The sequence below is a fragment of the Gymnoscopelus braueri genome, assembly GCF_963280865.1.
Source record: "Gymnoscopelus braueri genome assembly, chromosome: 11".
NCBI classification, from domain to species: Eukaryota; Metazoa; Chordata; class Actinopteri; order Myctophiformes; family Myctophidae; genus Gymnoscopelus; species Gymnoscopelus braueri.
In genome coordinates, this window is record NC_137613.1 from 17,557,076 (window position 1) to 17,573,423 (window position 16,348).

The 16,348-nt window shown below is 40.8% G+C and overlaps 1 protein-coding gene across 1 annotated transcript; it reads right to left on the reverse strand.

The window, feature by feature from the left end:
* On the reverse strand, window positions 1-15,827 carry LOC308094834 (chitin synthase chs-1-like; the record flags this gene model as incomplete). The annotated part of the gene is made up of 20 exons (XM_080441660.1): window positions 1-176; window positions 546-635; window positions 1,116-1,215; window positions 2,179-2,387; window positions 2,725-2,835; window positions 3,252-3,316; window positions 3,486-3,520; window positions 4,189-4,369; window positions 5,392-5,646; window positions 5,832-6,011; window positions 6,570-6,738; window positions 7,160-7,275; window positions 8,330-8,530; window positions 9,082-9,223; window positions 9,510-9,602; window positions 9,775-9,949; window positions 10,067-10,228; window positions 10,441-10,530; window positions 13,703-13,808; window positions 15,539-15,827. 20 exons carry the CDS (start codon window positions 15,825-15,827, stop codon window positions 69-71), a joined length of 2,877 nt encoding a protein of 958 aa, XP_080297786.1. The 3' UTR covers window positions 1-68.
* Window positions 15,828-16,348: the final 521 nt, after the last annotated feature.

Sequence of the window (16,348 nt, forward strand, 5' to 3'; positions counted from 1 at the left end):
GAGCCTTTCCGTTACAGAAGTCACAACTAAACCTCGCTCCTATAGCAAAGGTTTGCTATGTGTGATCTTCATTTGATTATGATTGATGACGCCATGCTCGATCCATCATGGGACCCGCTGTAGTGGCTTGAGAGTGACATGTCAGTGGTGGCTTCGTAAAAGTCAGAGTCCGGGATCTACGAAAAAGGAGATAAGCAATGTACATCACCAAGTGGCAAGTGCTTTACAGAACAAAACACAATTTAAAACTAACAGACATTCTAAATTAACAAGTTAATGAGACAGAATAAGATAGAATTAACCTAAACCACATTTTTAAGAGGACAAAGTTAGTCAAACAGCCTAGAAAGAAAGGATCTACTGTCCATTCTTGTGTAGTTTGTACTGTACTTGTGTTGAACCTTTCTTGAATAAATTACGTGACTACAGAGCAGAAAATATCTGTGCCATCTTTTGTCAATCATCAAAAGTAAAATTCACAAAGCCACTGGACTTCAGAACATATTTCTACCTGAAACGCTATTGTATAGTTTTAGGAATGATACCTCAGATAGTGATACATCCTCAAGGTCAGATTCCAGGATCTTAGATTTCAGGATCTTAGATTTCAGGATCTTAGAAAGAGTTGGATGGACCTGGATCAAATAGAATTAGCAAATTATTCATTGAAATAGTAAGAGATTACACCGATGGTTGACGCTTTCCCCCAAAAGGCAATACGATACTCTAGCACAGTGGTTCCCAAAACTTTTAGCTCAAGAACCAAAAGAGAAATGAGACGTTTTCCCGGGTCCCCAACTAGTGCAAATAGTAGATCTACAAGCTCACAACGCGTCGCTTCTCGCTGCGTTGTGAGCTTGTAGATCCGCTATTCTCACAACTTCTTAAACGTTTTTACACTTATTTATGGAAATTATTTGATTATTCTATTTTATTTATGTAGCCTAGTACTTTTGGAAAATGTTGTAATTGTTTTTAATTGATGAAAACTTTTTTTGTTCCATCCACCTGTTACTTCAGAAAATCTAAGTCTAACAATAAACAGTAACAGGGATATTTGACAATGGTTTGAATACTACTTGTTGCCATTGAGTGTAGTAGTTGCAGTAGTTTACCTCATTGTCTGGTGGTAAATATACCAGATGTTGTTTAGCTTGTTTTCTCGACTTGGACTCAGTGTCCTCAAAGGCCACATAATGGATCAGTGTGTATAATCTGGACAGACAAGAAACAGACAATTAAATAAAAAAAAATTTTTAAATAAAGTATGGATTTCAAGGGCATAAAAAATTGGTAAAACATTACATATCTAGATGGACCACAATGGAAACAAGCCTCCTGGGGCTTTTGTGTTATCCTTTGACTGTACTATCTGTATAGTTAATAAACATGTTAATAAAGTATTCAATCAATCAAAAGATCATTCAAGAGAGGGCAACAGATCATCGCAAATCATGTGAAATAAAAGTATACCTCTGGTATAATATAGCAGTCTCGTAAACAATAAATACGTTTTACATATTTTGAAAATCTGTGTTTGTAACAGATGCAGTGTGTGGTCACTGGTGAACAAAGACAATTTATAACACGTGACAACAATTGTGTTGATATGATTACTAAAACATGTTGACAGGACTCGTGTCAACCATTTTCGTCAGTTGGAAATACATTAGTTTTGTGGCAAAGTGCAACTGAGGTGAGAGAACAGTTTGGTTACAATGACTAGTCGATGCGTGTGGTGGCTGGGTCATTTTCACCTTCAAAGTAAATAATAAAAATACAAATAAAAGCTACGTCTTTTTTGGTTTATTCCATTTGACGCCTTTAATTGATGATGCTGTGTGTTAAATTGTTGCCAATAAAGTCGCAAAGAAGGTCAAGTTAATTGGGCAAATTCTGATTCTGGATTGATGGATGGATGGATTTTATTTGGTATAAACTTTATACAAGTAAAATACAATATAAATCATACCAAGGATAACACTGTGTTTGAATGTGGTCCTCAGGTGGAAATGGCATATACTGTATTGATGGTGGGTGTATATTCTGTACTGAGCCCAATCTTTCAATTTCCTTATGACATTTTATGAGGTGTGATACTTTTACACTGAATCAGAACATAATGACTGAGAGCGAAACAAAGAAACGTGTCTGATCCAGTGAAGCAGAGGGGCTCACCTGTGATAGAGCATGGTCAAGAACTGAATAGCGATCAACAAGGCAAAGCTGAAGAGAGACATGAATGCAACCGGGTCGATGTGCATGTACTCCCCGGTGCGTTCCAGAGTCTGGTTAAGCTTAGGGATGGGAACCTTCAGGTTGATGAACTGGAGGATAAATGCTGCCACCAGCCACAAGGAGTTGGTGAAAAAGAACACAAAAGACACCTGCATGACAGAAAAATAAGATTACATTCTTATGCTTGTGGCCACAGACCAGCCAAATGCCAATATAGTCTATTATTAATGAGATTTCACTCTACAGTGGGGACATGGTCAGGGTTCCATTTGTTAAAAAAAAAAAAAAAAAAAAAAAGGGGGATTGTTGCAGCTCTAATCTCAGAAATAATCCACAATCCTTTAAATACTGTATATAAAATTATTAATCAGTGTACATTGTGGTGCACAATGTACGCTGAATATCATCCACAATATCTGGATGTGATAATGCAAAAGGTTTCCATAAATATGTTTCAAGTTGCTTCATTTTGGGACATTTTGATACCTTGTTCCTGAGTTCTCTGAGGCTGTTGTTGATCTTCGTCTGTTTGTCTTTGTCCTCTGCCAGTGGTTCAAGATACTTCTTCTGTAGTTCCTTCCAAAACTCCTCCTCTTCCTGTGGAGAAACACAAAGCAACTCTTAAATGAGGTGCAACACCTACGTATACTGTAGGCCTACTGTACTGTCAGGTGTCCACCGTGGCGCATCTGGCTTTGTCGAGCGTCTATTCGAACACAATTGGCCCGTGTTCGGGGGAGAGAAGCCGGGCAGGGCGGGTGGTATCATTGCACGTATTCCTACGGGCTGGGGGCGGCACCTGTTAGCATGGAGTGTTGGGCGGGAGGAGTAGGACGAAGGCTCTACGTCCTCTCGGTGGGGGCTCCTCACAGGCAGGTGAGTCAGTAAGATACAACACCAGTGAACACACACACACACACATGTGTATGGGGAGGAATTAATTGGCATAATGACTATATTGGGGAGAAAAAAGGAGGTAAAAAAAAGAAAAAGAATGAAAATGGTCCACTCACTGCGTCAAGTGTATGTTCATGTAGGGACATCTCATCAGACAAGGTCTGTAACTGCATGATCCAGTCTGTAGTCAAAGTCAAAGAGGGAGAAACAAGAGTGTAAATTAATGTAATTCATAAAGAAGAAAAATGATATTTCATCATTGATGTCTGAAGACCTTTTATGGTGTCAACGTCTATGACAAATTCAATGTGATTCTTCTAAGCAAGAAGAGGGAATATCTGTGGTCTTACCTTGATGAACACGTGTCGAAGGAGGATCTTCTTCCCTGAGGCAAAAACAAATTAAAGTATTATTGTATTATATTATGATATTGCTCTTACAGTATCACTGTCATCCATGACTCTAATCAATGTAACCTATAGTGCTGTTATAGGCTGTTACTGTACGTGCATATTGCAGAGAATTTTTATTCCTTCTAGCTGTTATTTATTTGTATTTATAGTATACAGTATTTACCAGCTTACATGCCAATTATATTTAATTCATTTTAATGTGAGCAATTCACCAAGTCCTTATCTCATCAAAAATTATTAACATGTAAAATGTATGTGTCTAAATCACCTCATTCACATCACAAGCAATAATAAATAAATATCAGAACATCATAGCCAACATCATCTCATCCACTACTAACTAGCAAAACATCCATCAACACCTTTATGACCTGGTTAAAGTTGCTAAATCACCACTCCCCCAGCAATCTGTTGCGGTACTGTGGATGCTATTCCGTATTTTTTTGTCTTGTACCCTGAATATCTAAACTCTATAGTAACATTCCTATATATTGCAAGGTGCTTGATGATGTACAAGACAATTTCCAAACAGAAATTCTATGTTCTTTTTGTTTAGTTACGTTTTTTCAAATCAACATAAATGTTTTTTTGTGACATTGTCTACATTCTAAATGCCCATTATCCAACAATGAGTACTTGCCTCTCTTCCCCCAGAGAACGTTCTATGTGCTTTGTTACAATGGGATGGGGACCGTCCACAGGCTCCACTACCTCTATAGATACCATGTTCTCTTTGACAGGTTTCCAGCAGAGGCAGTTACAGCATTTGGTCAAGCTTGTACTTGTATCTGGGAGGGCATGGAGGAATCTCCTACCCAAAACTAAAAAAGAAATAGAAAATGTCAAATTACTATTCTACATTTTTAATGGTCTAACATTACATTGCCTACAGAGCTTGGCCTTGTTCTTCGCTGTGTGCACATACATAGCTCTGATTGGCGTAGCTGAGCTAAACGTGGTTCAATGTATACGTGGCATGATTTAGCTTTTCCTCGGATGGCAGGGGAAGAGGAGCGCTCGTTTTGGTTCACCGAATGAACGTCTTGCGTATGTGCAGGATTGAACAAAAAATGCATCACTTTTTAAACCACTTTAAAACAAGCAAGGTGAGCAAGTGTCCGCACCAAGTAGCCAATGGCCTCACATGTCGACAAGTGGGCCGTCTGCATAGGCATGTGGTGGTGGATGGAATAGGTTATCACATTAAACAAAAGGAGCGGTTCCTTCCCCCATCTTAGACAATCTGAGACCTAAGGTCGTCCATGAGTGATTATTGGCACAATACCAGCGTCAGCTGTGTGGTTTGCTGCATGCATGTGGCGGGGTGATTGGTCTACTTTTGTAGACTCACTTCAACGCTCAACTCGAGGACAGTCTTGAGGAGGTCTTGAATAAACTGTGTGCAGATTCTGATCATACATAAAGGGAAGAACACTGCCAAAGGATCATCATTATTAAAAAAGACTCCTAAGACTTCTACAGAGAGTGCGGATTGCTTCTTCCCTTTATCTACTTTTGTAGAGACAGACATACAGTAGATACAGACAACCCCTATTCTATATGGCTGGCCCATTCAGCACCGACCCGAAGAAGGCAGCCTATAGTCTGTCAGAAACGTTGGTGTGTTTTCAGTCTCTCTGTGGCAACAATAAATTATTGGCATCGGCAGCTACGAGTGTGCGGCTATATGTTCTTTTATTCTTCAGTGTTTAATCCGTAAGGCTGGCACCTCGCAAGGACCGGTGTGCTGTGCACCTTTGACCCCAGTCAGCGCCACGCCATAAAAATATAACGTTCAGACCAGCTGCTAATTTGCTACTACTGTAGTTACTGTGGTAACTACCTGTAGGTGCAGTCCTCTGTGCCCCAGCAGAGGGTGCGGCCTCCCTGGTACCCCAGGACATGTTGTTCATATTGGTGATGGAGTAGATGATCAGCAGGAGGTAGGCACTGGGGGTGCACAAGATGTAGAGGACGCCGTAGGCCAAAAGGTGCATCTCCTGAGGATGCATCAGCCCGGTCACAAAGCATATTGCCACCATGGAGATGCAGAAAAGACTGCTGGGACTCAAAATGGTGTCTTCGCTTATCATGGTGTCTGTTGGAACAGTAAGGTTATAGAATAAAACACTGAAAACAAGAATGTATACTTAAAGAAATAGAGATTATTATTATTCTTAAAGTATAAATAAATAAAAATCTATTTTCTTGTCTTAAAGCCTATTACACACATCATATATAATTATACGTATACATCAAATCTGCAATTTAATCACTACTTGCCTATTAAGATCATGGGTAGAGCCAACATGAATATAGAATAGCAGGCACTCATGATGGCAGCAATAGTGACCAGTGTATCTGACTTCAGCTTGAAACAGAGAGCCAGGTAGACGGCAGGGGGTATTACTGACAGGATCAATGCACCGTTGAATTCTATGTTACACATCAATGTCAAACTTCCTGAAAGAAAAATACATAAATACAAAAATAAAAAGTACAGTAGTTGAGTTTAACTTAGCTCTGACCCAGAGCGTTAGCGAGAACTCGCTAATGCTCTGGACCAGAGCTAAGTTTAACTGTCGGTTAGGTAAAGCTTGAGTTAGTTTTGTTTAGGTTAGATTTAAAAGTAGATTGGTTGCAGTTTTGATAAGTGGATGATGTATAGGCTTGGTCTAGATTAGGTTTAGTTCAGTTGATTGGTGTATAATATTTTGTAAGTCAAAATTGCATGCAGTGTGAGTATACCCAAATACTGTTTTTTTTTACCCTTAAAATGTACAGAACTGGCTTTTTCTTTAGAGTCGTCAATAAATTAATCTATGATTCATGTGGCAATTTCAAATTATTGCTAATTAAAAAAGTACACACATAATGACACATTAAAGAATACCTCATTTGTCTTTACTTCAAGCAGTTATTTGGGTGTGGATAGAATTAACCCATTCTTTATCTTTATTGTTTTGCTAAACAATAAATACATTATTTCCTCTGTTTAACACAAACAAATAATAATTCAACCTGCAATCATTATGCACATGGTGGCAGGCCCCAGTATGGCTGTAACCATGGTCATCAGCTGGTAAAAGATGTAGAGCCTAGAGATGGATGGGTTCCTCTTAGATGTCAGAAAGCCGGAGCCTAGCAATTCCACAGTGTTGGCCATAGTGGATGGGACCCATCGACGACGCTAGGAATTTACAATACATTTTAGGCATTTAGCAAAGTGACAAAATGAAAGATCAGAGTGAACAGCAAGAACTCTTAATCAACCAACAACAGGGTAAATGGACAAGTAAAGACAGTGCAAAAAAACTATTAAGTCCTATAAAGTTACTAGGATAGCAGGAAGACATCAAACATAGCATCTGAATGTATTATATATTATCTAGATAACATGCTTGGTATAATCTTATTTTTTTTTATAATTATTTTGGGTTTATTGAGTGTAGAGGGAGTGTAGAGAGACAGGACACCAATCATTAATACTGTTGTATAAAAGCAATAGAACACTTGATCATAAGTTATCGCGAATAACATCATTGCATTATGTTAGTTTGCAATAACACACACCATAAGAAAAGGTTTGCCTTGAACTAGTTAGCCCTCACCTGATTGAAGAACTCTTTGAAGCCCTCTGGAGCATTGGTATAGGCATCAGATGCAGAGTTGTACTCCACCCTCCATCCCTGCCGAAGTAACAAAAGACACAGCCAACGGTCCTCACCTGAATAGAAATAAAAGAACAGAGAAGGTGTTACATGTGAGGGTTCTTTTTATATAATGTTATGTATTGCACAGTTCTGGTAGTCCACTGACTCATGCATTCAGTTCAGGATCTGCATGGTAGAAGACCTGACTGGGAGGAGACCTTCAATCAGAAGTTGGACCAATCAGAGGACGCCTTCCCCCTACTTAATAGCTGGCAGCACCTGCGTTCTTTGACAGTGTGTATCATGCTGTCAGTGCTGGTACGTGCTGTCGATGAGTTTAAAGTCAATACTTTGGGGCTAAAAGTTTAGTAACCCTCTGTATTTTATACTCTCTATGACACCTTGTTTAAGTTGAACCTGCTGAAGTAGTGTTGAGATAAAGTAATGGGTGTTCTAAAGGAGTAAGCTTAACCACAACCCTGTTGTGGAGAGTTTGACCACCAGTGCCAGCTTTTTGTGAACCAGTCACCTGTTTTGCTTTAGATTAGGGAATTAATGTAATTTTGATTTGTTAGAGGTTAGGTAGGGGTTTCAAAGCATAGGTTAGTTTGTTATATTTATTTATTTATTTTGCACTGGGGTCGTTTTTCCATGTTTATATTTAAGTTTAATTTACATATTAATGTAAAACCGTACTATTATTGTGTCACTTTCTGGACAATAACAAAAAAAAGGTCAAAACAATAAAACTACATTTCACTTGCCAACCTTATGTCACGGTCCTTCATTCCCTAGACCAAAGGATAGTAACAGAAGGGTAGAATAAACGATAGATAGATATCGAAATCTGTGACCGCTCCTCCAGAGCATGGGAACTTGGGCAGCCATAGACCATATTCACACGGCGGCCATATTGGAATTTAACATTGAAAGTGCTGCCACCCGGGGTGGCTACTTTCATTGACTTCATAGAAACATGGCCGCCGTGTGAATATGGTCTATAGCGAACCAGCAATAGCGAACCAATCATCAAAAAGTCCTGTGAAACGCCCACTTTTTGTCGGGTAAATGTAGGACTGGTTACCACAGTCACAAAATAAGCATCATGAGTCATGACATCTCCCTTACCTTGGTCATTGCGTACATAGTGTATGGCCTCTGTAGATTTGCTGGTATATGTCTTCATGACATTATCATCCATGAGAGCAGCTGCTCTGTACAGGATGAAACAGCCTGGGCTACACAGCACAGAGCCCAACACATGCTCTGCTGTCTTCTGTAGCCAGTGTCCCATTGCATACTCAAACTTCTGGAACCACACCATGGGACCTGATAGAGAGAGACAGTAGAGCTTGGGTGACATGATGACATACATATAAATTACTCCCCCCTTCCCCTCTCTTTTTTTGAAACGTACTTTAAAATATGAGTCCTGCCTGCCTTACTTCATCGTATCTTGTTTTTCTTGTTTTTTTTAGTTCATTGCAATCAAGTATTTGCTCTATTCTTATTTTGTGTATTTTTGTATTTGACTTGATTTAAATTCATGATACCAAGGTGCATAGTACAGTAGAATTATCCAGATAGCGCAAAAAGTCAGAAGACAATTCCATTGCGGTCCCCCAAATAAAATTGCAGTACAGATATTATCTAAATGATAACACATGTGTTATTCTATTATAGCTCAATAAAAATCACTGTAGTAATACAAAATAAAAATAAAAAAGACCAATTTACAAGAGAGAGATAAATAAATAAATGAATGAATGAATAAATAAATGGAATATGTGAGAACAAAAAAAGACTAAAACTGTAGAAGTAGCGGTATATAATTGTTTTATTTAATTCTTTTTTTCTTCCTATTTTTCCCATGTACCAACCTGTTCCTGTGGGGTGGATGCGTCCACAGGCTGCACCAACGTGTGGGTACTGTTTGAGTCTGTCTACAAGCACCATCACTGCAGATGGCTGGAAGTCTGTGTCTCCATCTAAAGCCAGGATGTAAGTATTCTGTTTCTCTTTCTGGGGGGGTAAAATTATCAATTCTTAACTTCTTTTTTAATGTTCAATGGAAATGTACATGAATCTGAAACCACACGTAGAATTGGTAAAAGAAAACTTACGAAATGTATAGTTTGTAAAGTCGATGTGTGAACTACAGTACAGACACGCACACACGCAGAGATTTTGCGCATTTATATTAGGATTATTATTACATTACCTATTACATTAACAGTAGTACTAGTAGTAGTAATATTAGTATTTGTATTATTGATATAAGAGCATGTGTGTTCTCTACTTATCGTACCTCCATCTGTTTCTTCAGCTCATTCATATTCCGTCCATTCATCCAGTATTTAGCTGTTAGCCTCCAGCCCAGATGGTAGTACATGTACATGACCTAGAAAACAATAAACCAACAGATTTTTATTGAGAAATAAAACTAAAATATTTTTGAAAGAATGAATAGCATTTCCTGACCTCTATCCTATTTCACAAATTGCTCAATCAACTATTTAATCCATGAAAAGGTGGATAGATTGCTTCTCTCTCTAAGCATTTAATCTGTATACCTGGGACCACCTCTTCTTATGTCGTATGAGGTGTTTGTCCTTAAAATGAACCACCAGGCTGTTCCCGTGAGGCATTGTGACCTCCAGGCGACCTCCATACGGTGTCCTCATCAGCCGCTGTCCAGGTATCGGTGGCTTGAATGTGAACAGTCTCCCACTGACCTGTGTGAAAATACTGACCACCAAATCAAAGACAGTTAGCTATATGGCTTGAATTTTCTGTGTTTAACCCGTTCGAATAGAAGTCAAAGAATCTTTTTTTATGATTGACTAAAATGTGAAGACATTTTACCTGTACACCTCTTTGATGACCTCCACAAGGACCTCTGCGTATTCATTGACATGGCGGCCTTGACTTCCTGGCACGTCTTTGAAAGCATCATCAAAGTAGACGTGGCATTCAAAGCTCACATCGCTAGTCTTTGGAGCCATCTTTGGTCTGTACCTGTCCAACCTGTAGGGGCAGGTAAGAAAACAGAGATGCTTAGATGATGCTCATGACAAGTTTGCCTTACAAATGTTATTTCTGTTCACATGAAATGCCCTCTTTCTTTACACAAATTCTTAGCGTTTCCGTTGTACTGATTGCTAGGCGGAAGCATTAAAAAACATTCTGTCTCATAGACTATTGTTTCATCAATTTTGTGTTATAATAACATAACTCACCGGAATAGTGAAATTATAATCTTCATCATTTCATCACAAGTCTCGTGCCACATGGTTGCACACACGAACACTGTCACTGAGTCTGTGAAACTAGAACAAGATTTTATGAAGAAATAGAAAAGAAAGTGTACATTCTAGAGCAGGGGTCTTCAACCTTTTCAGGCCAGGGACCCCCAAACTGATGGGGAGATGGAGCAGGGACCCCCTACCTCGTAGGATAGGGGGGGCTACCACATATATTGTATATTTATGTATACAATTGTGTTTTATATTGCCTGCTCCTATACGCACCTGCCCCAGTAGGTGTGCAAAATAAAAATTCTCTACAAAACATGTATAAACATACCATGTTATTGTGCATCGTGCCTCCATTTATCTGTTTGCTATGCATTCATGTTATGTTTAAAGACAATTTGACATTTTTTGAAAAAAAAAAAAAAAAAAAAAAAATATTCAAACAAAAATATTGTTTAATCAAACAACAATTTCGCGGACCCCCTGCAGTACCTCCGCGGACCCCCTAGGGGTCGCGGACCCCCTGTTGAAGACCTCTGTTCTAGGGTCGGATCAGAGCCTTAGATATAAGTATAACTGGCACCTACTGGTGGAATAGCATTTTTATTAGCAAATGTAATTATTAGGTTTGTCGGGTCCATATAATACCCAATTGTCGGGTCGGTTCTGTAATATCTCAGATCATATCACGGGTCCAAATAGGGGGTTGAGATCAAAACATTTCAGACTCAATCAGATCTCGGAACGAGTCCGTTAGGGTACAGGTCTGTCGTAAAAAATAAATTTGGAACCAAATTTCACGGGTCCATTATAGGGTTCAAGTCGGGACGTGAGAAGAGCTCTTGTACATGCACATGCACAATATACTGTACAATTTCCCTCAACACACCCACATGCACGCACGGACATGTACACACGGACACGCACGCGCGCACACACACACACACACACACCACTTACAACTTGCGCGTGTGGTATCTGGAAACCACAGACTTAAAGGTTTCTATTGCTTAGTTGCCAACAACGCCATATTGCAGATAGTTTGATGTCTCAGAGATGAGAATGAATGGTTGTAGAATGAAGGAGTCATCACTAGTTAGTGAGGTTTCGTTGCTTCCAGTTTATTCAGACAGTACAGACAGTATAGAACAGCCAACCATCTCCACAGCCCAACGGCCTGGAGTGGCACACACCGTTAGATACACTTCAGTATGGTTCTTTATAGCAGTGGTCACATTTTGAATAAGGGGGTGGGGGTCAGCCTCCAAAAGTGAGACCCACCCAGACAAACAATAGATCCCCCTCTGAGTTCCCTGATTCAATTTGCACCTGTATGAAGCAGGAAAAGGGATGGAGACAGACCTCCTGTCTCTCAGGTAGAACAAAAGGCAATGCTGATTGTAACCCCCACTCAGGGCCAACAGCCACCTCTTTGAATACGCTCCCCTGTCTGTAGGCTACCTGTGAAGCAACCATATGGAAATATACAGCAGACCCCCCATGGGAGACTTCAAACGTCTTCCACAAACACGTATATTTCAAAAGAACCACAAAGAACCGCCCCCCATGAAAAGCGAATGGAACATCAACCAGGAAAAAAAGTAAACATTCAGGAATACTAAAACAGCAAACAACATCACACAGAACAATGCATATACAAAAACCAAGATTACATAGTACAGCGACACGGTGAATTACATCAAATAGACACATCTCCCTAAACTAATTAGCGTGCAGGATCCCTCTGTTAGCCTTTTAAACTCCAGAATAAAACATTACACAGCCCCCACCCAGTGGGAGCTGACAGCACACAGTCGAATCACGCCCACCAAGCGATAGCACCACCCCCCAAGATCAATGTCCCCGCCGCCCAGTCACCAAAATATACTCAAAGATAGCCTAATTCTTATCCCTAAGTTTTACACCGTACCAACAAGCATATATGACAACTACCACGAAAGTGTCTACACGGAAAAAAGAAGGCAGTGTACCCCCCAATGAAACAATAATCCACAAAGTAAACTCACATTAAACACAGGAGACCAGAAAGTAAAAAAATACCCTCGCACCACTTCCCATGGCAGCCATAGCCCCATAGTTTAACCCACGCTCATCACAAAAACATAACCCCAGGTCCCATATGCGCAGCGCTCCGCTCGATAATGTCTCTCTTGCAGTCTCCCTCAATGTCATCTTCTCACCCAGCCGTGCTCCAGCGCCGTACCCAGATTTTCCAACAGATAGCTGCATGTTTACAACAGAGCGCTCCACTAGCGACCGCTGAAGACGTGTTACCACACTCTTCACGAAGAACCCCATCATCGCAAGTCCTCCACTCTGCCGGCACCCGCTGTCCTCTCCCCACAACATACCCGCCACGAAGAACCCCGTCCATTCACAGGTCCCCCGCACTGCCGTCTGCACCGCAGCGCGCCCTTTTAGCGATCGCAGAAGATAAGTTTGTGCAGCCAGATGAGTCGTACAACCGTCCTAGACCTGGTCATGAAGTCCTCTCCTTGTAGATTCTCGAAAAATCGTCGTCATGTCGTCCCGATGTCCCGCCGCACGTTCTTTCGACGCCTGGCTCAGTATCCCTGGAGACCTGCGCCTCCAAAAAACCAAACCAACACGACTGCCGACTTCGACGCCATAATGTGGTATCTGGAAACCACAGACTTAAAGGTTTCTATTGCTTAGTTGCCAACAACGCCATATTGCAGATAGTTTGATGTCTCAGAGATGAGAATGAATGGTTGTAGAATGAAGGAGTCATCACTAGTTAGTGAGGTTTCGTTGCTTCCAGTTTATTCAGACAGTACAGACAGTATAGAACAGCCAACCATCTCCACAGCCCAACGGCCTGGAGTGGCACACACCGTTAGATACACTTCAGTATGGTTCTTTATAGCAGTGGTCACATTTTGAATAAGGGGGTGGGGGTCAGCCTCCAAAAGTGAGACCCACCCAGACAAACAATAGATCCCCCTCTGAGTTCCCTGATTCAATTTGCACCTGTATGAAGCAGGAAAAGGGATGGAGACAGACCTCCTGTCTCTCAGGTAGAACAAAAGGCAATGCTGATTGTAACCCCCACTCAGGGCCAACAGCCACCTCTTTGAATACGCTCCCCTGTCTGTAGGCTACCTGTGAAGCAACCATATGGAAATATACAGCACGCGTCCCCGTTTTCTTTATCTCAAAGCGTGTGTTGAGCAGCATGGACTACTCCAGAAAGGCTCCCTCATACATTCTCCTGACAAACAGATGCTCGGTCCTCTGGATACGCTGCAGCTTCAGAGAGCTAATGTAGATGGTGGACAGCAGAAGACCCAGCCACCAAGCCAATGCTGAACCTATAGAACAGCACAATAGAGTGGCTTTAAAACATGATACCATCCAGACTAAATCTATTTAAAGTGATGCACATTTCAGAGAGAGAGGGAGAGAAACTTAATGTGCTTCAAAGTGAGTAGAAAAATTAAGAAACAGCTGATTTTGTACATTTGTATGTTCATTGATATAAGGGCAAACGGCATGTCTATTGTATTCTTGAAGAACTGAATAGCTCTTTTCAGCTCCTTCCCAAAAGATGGCACCTGCCCACAGATATTCATGTTGCTTTTCTTTTGTCTTCCTTTTTTTTGTTTTCCTTCCTTTTAACCTCTCCTTATCTCCTTCTCCTCCAACAGTAGGGCTGGCAGTGGTGATGTATTGGAGCCAGTGTTCTCTGCTATCCCTCTGATCTCTCTTATACTCCCCTTGGTGTCTCAGATGACCACTTTATAACTTTATCCATCTTTCTGGCTCCACTCTTAAACCCAACCTCAAACTGTCACGAGTTCTCTAAAAAACCCTCCTCTCTCTCTCTTTTGTTCTATCCTCCCCTCTCGTCCCTCTCCTGATTCCTTGCCCACTAGACTGACTCAAGCAACATCCTCATCTCCTTTCACTGTCGCTGCCGTCTCTCCTGCAAGCCAGCACCGCAGTATCTGCCAGCTCCTTGGTTTTCTGAATCCTTCGGAGCTGTGCAAACACGTCTCAGGTGCAGTGTTCATTTCCTTTTTTTCACTGTAAACTAAGCTATGATGACTAGAACTATGACTAAATATACTGTGAATTTCATCAACGAATAAAAACTAGACTAAAATGTCAGGGAGGGACTAGTAGAGAAGAGATCCAGTAGAACTAAGACAAGTCATTTTATGCTTGGTTGCGCGTGGCCGTCGCGGTAATCAGGTACATGCCATCAAGGCCCGCCAAAATAGATTTTAGTCGCCTAAATCAACTGTAGATTTAGTCGACTAAGATCTTTTGATATTTAGTCAACTACTAAAACTAGACTAAAACTAAAATATTTCAGATAACTAAAATATGACTCAAACTAAATGGAGTTTTATTCAAAAGACTATGAATAAAATATGACTCAAACTAAATGTAATTTTATTCAAAAGACTGACTAAAATATGACTCCAAAACCAAATGTAATTTCATTGAAAAGACTATGACTAAAACTACATCAAAATCTGCTGTCAAAATGAACACAGCTTGGTTATCTGAATCCTTCAGAGCTGTGCAAACACGTCTCAGGTGACCTCTTCCCACTTTCGTTCACTCCTTCGTTCACTCCGTTCACTCCGTACAGTATCAGTCCTATGCCTCTCCTCCTTCCTTAAACGCACTCTACCTGCCCCCATCCCTCTCTACTGAAGCTTCCGTCACCGACTTTGATAAAAAGGTTTGACGACATCGGAATATCCGACCTTCTCCCATTTTTCCAATCATCAATCATCGAACAGACTCACTTAATGCTGACCCCCACATTTTATGCCTGTCTTACTTCTCTCCTCATTCTCCACATGAAGCCCTAAAACTGGTGTCATCCACCTGACAAACCAGTGGTTCTCAAACCTTTTAGCTTGAGACCCAAAAGAGGTCTCCCCGGGACCCAAACTAGTGAAAATAGCAGATCTACAAACCAAAAGAGGCAATATAGAGTCAAGTTCTCTCAGTTGTATTTGTGAACGTGAAACTTGTATATGATTTAATACAAATAGCAAATTCTTGACAAATATTACTCTCATACCTCCCAACAGAACCATCTCAGTCACCTGGGTTAGGTCTCGACCACACAAAGTGTGCGTCGTGTCCAAGACCAACAGTTGGAACCAACCGCCCTGCAGATCTTGGTTCCAAACGCGAACAGCGTCATTGCAGTAATTTGTGAAGGTGAAGTTATGGGCCAGTTTGTTGTCGGTTCTGTGGTTCTGAAAGGAAATCATCACCGGACAAACAAAAAGAACCAGAACGGCCGGGGAGGCGAGGTACATGGGCAGGAGGAAACTCCGCCTCATGGCATGCATCTTACAGGCCATCACGGCAAACCAGTGACACACCTGGTCCGTGGCCAAATATATATATATATATATTATTTTGGGGGTCCTTGGCACGAAATAAATTGAGGACCACTGATTTAGAAGGCATTTGTAGAATCGGACTCAGGTCATGCCAAAAACATTTCAGTTATGAGAGTGCAGTGTTCCGACAGCCACGCTGCTCATGTTTTTATCCTCTTCTTTTATAGTGAATGTTTGTTTTACACGTGATTGTAAATGTGATTGAATTGAACGTGTTTCTGTCATTGTACTGCATTATGATGTGTTGCTCATGAATGTTGACCAGTTCACCTTGTTTCAGTAAATTGTCATAAATATCTAAATTGCTTGGATCAATCTTTGAAGCCCTCTTGTACTGTGAGTTACATTGGAGCTAGTTGGCTGGCCTTCTTATCCAGAGTGGTGTTTTATTACAATAAGTTATATTGTGTCATATTAGCTGACACAATAGGGGCGGCCATAGCTGAGTGGTTAGTGAGCCCGCCTAGGGAGCCAGAGGC